General features: G+C 44.7%; 1 protein-coding gene across 1 annotated transcript; it reads right to left on the bottom strand.

The window, feature by feature from the left end:
- Positions 1-673: 673 nt before the first annotated feature.
- Positions 674-4,529, bottom strand: MRPL19 (mitochondrial ribosomal protein L19). The gene is made up of 6 exons (XM_054822458.1): positions 4,414-4,529; positions 4,062-4,173; positions 3,503-3,621; positions 2,823-2,957; positions 1,792-1,973; positions 674-1,016 (listed from the first exon to the last, which is right to left on the bottom strand). Exons 1-6 carry the CDS (start codon positions 4,499-4,501, stop codon positions 801-803), a joined length of 852 nt encoding a protein of 283 aa, XP_054678433.1. The 5' UTR covers positions 4,502-4,529; the 3' UTR covers positions 674-800.
- Positions 4,530-6,046: the final 1,517 nt, after the last annotated feature.

Genomic DNA, 6,046 nt, shown 5'->3' with positions numbered 1-6,046 from the left:
GCAGGATCACCTAGAGCAGGTTGCACAGGATGGCATCCAAGCAGGTTTTGAATATCTCCAGAGAAGGAGACTCCACAGCCTCTCTGGGCAGCCTGTTCCAGTGCTCGGTCACCCTCAGAGTTAAGTATTGATCAGTACTTACAAATACCTAAAGGGTGAGTGTCGAGTCAAGTCATTCTTGTAGTCCTCTGCTGGACTCCCTCCTGTTCCCTGTCTGTCTGGAACTGGGGAGCCCAGAACTGGACACAGAACTCCAGATGTGGCCTCACCAGGGCAGAGTAGAGGGGGAGGAGAACTGTCTCACTTCAAAACTGATTTCAGAGCATTTGTATTTGCTGCTCTAGCAGGAACATAATTTATTTTTAATGGAAAAACTAAAGAGCACTTGCTCTGAGAGCACATGGTTGGCCCAGACATGTCTACTGCCCTGCTCTAGCCCATTTCTGAAGTTAGGAGTCAAACAGTCTGGCCACCGCCCAGCCTGTGAAGAAAGAAGTAACAGAAGCAGTTGGAAATGATAACACAACTAACATCAGTGGGTGATACAGTTCACAGGAGGGGTTTGTAATTTAAAAAAGGAGGATTCTCATTTCTGGAGTGAACATAGCATTATGCTCCTCAGAAAAAGAAGTGGCTGTTTTCAGGAACAGAAAGTGTTCAACCAGAAGACACATTTTATAGAAAGGTTCACTTTATTGTGTATTTTGCCTATGTATATACAAAACTTGACAACCGATAATCCATACAGTAAATTCAAAGGAAATATTTTCTCAGTAATTCCTAGACTGCAAAAACTATTATTATTTTTTAAGCTCTTCACTCACTTCTTTCCAAATTTTCTCCTCTATTTTTGAAGTATCGTATTCTCGCAGCATATCAAACTCTAGCCAGGGCTGGCTCCACTTCTGTGCTGCTTTCATTTTTTTTTCAGGTAGCTCAAACTTTATTCCTTTTATATTGTATTTTGGCCTTTCCCACCGTTTTGACCATGGTTTAGGTTTCATTCGTACCTGCAGCTAGGGTGAAAGTTTTTTAAAAAAAAATTAAAAAATGGTATTAAGTAATCAGAATTTTGATTGTGAGTTTAGCAAAAAGGTGAGACAACCACTGCTCTAACAGAAGGAAAGAGAAAACAGACCAGTTTGTCACTATGTTAAGGAACTACTACTTTACACTGTTAGGAAAAATGGAGTTTTTTGTGTTCACACGGCTGTTGTCACAGTATCTTGTAAAACTTTTTAATTAAGATTGTCTTGATTTATTACACCATCCTTGAATTGACACATAAAGTGAAGTGAACTCCTCTTTTGTAGTTCTACTCCTGTTCCTTATGAAGGAAACGGAGAAGCAGCGTGATAGGGAAAGGGAAGAACAATCACTAAGTTACTTGACAACACTCTTTGAGAGGGTCCACTGGTTTCTGGATGCTCTCTGAGATGCAGATTTCACTCTTCCAATCTTACCTTCTTTCTTGACACCTACCAGTCCCAGATCAGTAACAACGTTAACAATCACGTTTCTGTAACAAAAGCTCTCCTCTCTGCACAGTGTTACACAGAAGCACATGGAGGCCACTACTCCTTGCATGTCTTTAAATTAACTACCGAGGGTGGTAGATATTTACATTCTCAATGTTCGTTCACTATAGAAATGGTATAAAGACTTGCCTTATTTTGTGACCCTGGAAACTAATGTAACAAAGAGCTGTTTAACAGCCTTCCAGGATATCAGTCAGATCTGACAGCCACCCAAACGATCCTCCACTTTCCCGCTGAAACATGCGGCTCCTACCTTGTTTACAGGAATTTCTTCATGGTCTAAATGAGACACAGGTTTCATATTCACATCAAAAGTACTATATTCAGGGAGGGCATCTCGCAGGTACATCAGGTTGTCATCCAGCCTCTTTTCCAGCTTCAGAACCTCAATCGCCTGGATTCGAGGATTGTACAGTTCATAACATATTTCAACACCTTAGAGACAGAAAGTCTGGTTTAATGAACAAAATACATTAGAAATACTAACACTAAATGAGTATTTCTTCAGTGTTACACACCCCTGTATTATTCAAGAACTGCTTTTTACTTACACAGAGAACTCCATATACAGTGCTGTGCGCATGCGACTGTACACAGGCAGTGTGTCTACACAGGCAGGTTTCTAAGTCAAATCTTTGATAAAGGAATAGCTTGAGAGACACTGAATGGCTTGAATCTGAGGAAGGCAAGCTCTGGTTTTAACCTTTACTCCTTTGTGGCTACAATGGTTATTACTATATATATACACACATATCTCACTGTGTGTGGAGTATATAGAGAGACACCCACCCCTTTCATATTTGCTCTCAGAACATCATTATTTGCATCTCCCCCCATTTTGCCATAAAGTAGAATATGAATCTATTATAAAACTCTGCTATCTGTTGCTTGTTAAACAGCAAATATATACAGCCCCAGTTCATGCAAATACACTGCATTCAAACTGGACCAGGATTTATGTGGCTGGCAGTAGACTGCCCAGTCTCAAATATAAGCACAACCATAGTGATCACATTCCGTCTCCTCAGAATACACACCTAAAAATCACAAAGTGTATAGATATAAAATCACTAAGCTGTTCCACGCCTTCAAATCGCACATCAGCATCTTTCCGTATACCGTGTTAAGCCTGCAGTATCCCCTGGTAGGCAGACTCACAATTTCTCTTTAATCTATTGTCATCCTCTTCATAGACTAAATTTCTACACCAGATATCCCTTCACATACAACTTCAACATTTTTTGCTGAACAGTTCTAGCATAACTGCCTCAGGTAACAACCCACCTTGGTCTTCTATAACGTTCCGAAGGACAAAGGTAGCGCCAAGCCCTTTTCCTCCTCTTTGAATGCAGATACCTACAAACCGGTTGACTTTGTCATTGGCACATGGATCTGCAGTCGTAACGGCGAGTACGCTGCCTGCCAAAAAAACCAGTAATTAAAATAAACAGACTGTTCAAGTAAACATGTATCAAAATGTGGGAGGAGAGTCAGACAAAGTGCATGCATTTAGGTACATTTTGAAAATGTTTTATTTTCCATGAAAACTGCCAGAAACAGAATAAACTTCTAACGTGCCCAGAATTAATGTATGTTAAAGTGATTCTGCAGGGTAGCTATGAAGCTTCTTCACCTTTACATCTTCACCTTTATTTTTTACTCTTCATTATGCAAACTGAATACAAATAATCTAATATATTTTCCTTTCTTGAGCTTTACTGGTAAACCATACACTAAAATGCCAGGATTTACAAAGCACATTAGTATTATACTTTTAATGGAAACTGGATGTAAATATGAAATTAAAATACAAAGTAGTATGTATAGAAACACATATTGGTTGATCTAACATACCTGACATTGTGATGTTCTATGATATTCTACAGCATGAAACCACATCTTTTACCATCCCACCCTACAAAAAATATTGATGAAATTATCAAAGTTCTAATGCCGTTACTGACCAACATAGAATTCTGGGATGTTGAACACTTTCCGTCTCTGTATCATATCCTTTCTTTCTATATAAAATTTAAGAGGATCTGTTCTCCCTCTGGGAGGTATAAATTCAGGGCTCAAGAACCTGTAAGAAAATCCAAACTTCTGTAAGTGTAAACCAAAAGCGTTTTGCAGCTCCATTTCACAAACAGTAATGTGCGCACTTACAGCTAATCTCAAGATCTAAGTCAAAGGCAGACACAGGACCCACGTCCCTGTCAGCTTGTGACATACTGAAGAGATGAATGCCTTTAACAGATGAAAGCCTCACACATCAGCCAAAAATTTGCAAAAATCTTTACTACTATATGTTTTTTTCCTGTTTCACTGCTTTCAGGAACTCTAAAACACAGTATTTTAAGGGTTTTTTTAAAGCATATTTCAACATAAATTATCTCTGGTAGAACTCTGCAAGTACTTCTTGTGCAATAATGCCTTGGAGCTTTAAGAAGGCAGTCACAGGATTACCAGCCTAACAGCAGACCTGAGCACAGGCCCACTGTGACAAGCACCAGAACACCCTACCTCCTCTCTCCTTTCTGCTTCTGCTTGTCAATAATGACGGGCTTTGGAGGCGGCTGAAATTTTGCTGGCTCTCCATCGCTGCTAATTCGATAGCTTGAGCAAGAAAAGCACCCTGTAAAAAAAGAAAATATGTTTTTCAAACCCCGCGCTTGCAAGTTGAACTGCCCCCAAGAGTTGCGCAGTCCGGGATCCCCTCGCCGCAAAGCAGGCCCGGGGGACCCCCACCCGCCCTCTGAGCGAACACGTCGGGGCGCGCTGAGGGACAGGCGCAGGCCGCGGGCAGCCGCTCCCCGCCGCCGGCAGGAGGAGGGCGCTGGGCTGAAGGGGGATAAGGGGGACGGACGGTGCTCACTGCCGGACAGGGCGGGCCGGGCGGCAGCGAGGCCCAGCACCCCCGCGGCGGCACTCCGCGGCAACAGCCTCCCGCACGCAGCTGCCATGGCGACTGGGGCCGCTTCCGGCCTGCCGGCGCATGCGCGCAGTGCCGCTATGGCGAGCGCGGCGGGCCAAACTAGCCCCAAACGCGAAGCTGAGCTGTGGCTGGCGGCGCTGTCGTCCCGCATCTGTAGGGAGGCGCAGGCGCAGGGGCCGGGGCTGGGTCCCCGTCGGCTCCCGCGGGGCTTCTCCACACCAAAACCTGACGGTGGGGCGGCTCAGGTTATACCTGAGGAAAGGGCCTTGGTCCGTGCTGGAGGCTCCGTGGGGCCATGGCCGGACCCTGCCTCAGGGCTGGGCCCCTGCCCCGAGCGGGAGCTCAAACGCCCCCGGGCCCTGTGGCTGCCGCCTCACGCGGTGGCGGGTAGCAGCGAGGGTGGTCGGTCGGTGCTGGAGGCCGTGAGGAAACAAAGTGGCTCCTTTCACCCCCATCCCTCAAGGAGACTTCGTGTGGGGGAGAAGGACCCAAAAGGAGGAGCGGAGAGCACCCCTGCCCTAAAGCAGACATGGAAGGGGAGAGGGTCGGTGCTGGGCAAAGCTAGAGCTTCTAGTGTGTCTCTGAGTCAGCAGCGGTGGGCATACAGCGTGGGCACGCTTGTGGGACTGCGGGGGATCCACTGCAGTTTGTCAATGCTGGCTTTGCTGTGTGAAAGTGGTTATGTGGTTTCCAGAAACACTCCTTTGTGTTTTCATGATAGAAAGCCTCCAGTAATAAATTTTTCTGGGCCACTGTTAGCTCTAGCCCTAATTCAGATAACCTGCTGTCCCAGTGATTTCACCACGGTTAGTTTAGAAATCGCTATGTACATTGGTATTATTCAGCTACTTTTAATATGTTTGTTTCAGTCAGATTTCCCCAGGTGTCAGTAACAGTCTGGATTCAATTAGCAGCTGCACAGGCAGGAGAGAGGCAAAGTTTAAGTGTAGGGTGTGAACCTATTAAATAACACCCCACTGTTTCAACTTTGCAGAGATTCACTTCAAAATATGCCTGACCTCATCAACTAATTAGATCAATCAAGTTGCATGTGATGTTTCCCCAGGACCTTTTATTGGGGACAGCTGACTTTGTAGCCTGCTTGAGCCCCTATTCGAGGAAGGTTATTTTCTAGTTTGTGATCAGCTGTTTGGTTTCTTAACTGTTGTTTAGAAGACGATAGGGTGTGCAGAAGACAAATCACAGCATTTCTCAATCTGCTGCTGTAGGACAGGAGTAAATAACCAGGACACAGGTGGGACAGAAGAGGGCACTCTGACCCTTAAAATGCAGAAAAATCTCCACCAGTACTGAGTGCAACCCTTGAAGCAAAGATCCCTTCCCAAGATTTTTTCACTTTTTTAGTTCTTGTCACTGCCTAAGCACTATTAAAAAGGCGGAAGGATATATCTCGGGGTGTGTGTAGAGGTGAGGAACAGGCAATTCCAAAAACTTGTACTGTGTAAACATCTTAGTTGGGGCAGGGGGCTGTTCCTGGCTGTCTTTTCATGGACAGCTTTCCTGAGTTTGAAGTATAGGTCCAAGGGACTCATCTTCAGTTTCTTTGCTGAGC

The sequence above is a fragment of the Grus americana genome, chromosome 3 (genome assembly GCF_028858705.1).
Source record: "Grus americana isolate bGruAme1 chromosome 3, bGruAme1.mat, whole genome shotgun sequence".
Taxonomy (NCBI): Eukaryota; Metazoa; Chordata; class Aves; order Gruiformes; family Gruidae; genus Grus; species Grus americana.
Note: the sequence above shows the minus strand (reverse complement) of the source record. Positions and strands in the feature narration are given on the sequence as shown.

Coding starts and splice junctions, on each gene's coding strand:
- MRPL19 (XM_054822458.1), bottom strand. CDS start 4,501: ATGGCAGCTGCGTGCGGGAGGCTGTTGCCGCGGAGTGCCGCCGCGGGG. Junction 4,174..4,413: donor CCGGCCCGCCCTGTCCGGCA/GTGAGCACCGTC, acceptor CTTTTTTTACAG/GGTGCTTTTCTTGCTCAAGC. Junction 1,017..1,791: donor AAGAAATTCCTGTAAACAAG/GTAGGAGCCGCA, acceptor CTTTCACCCTAG/CTGCAGGTACGAATGAAACC.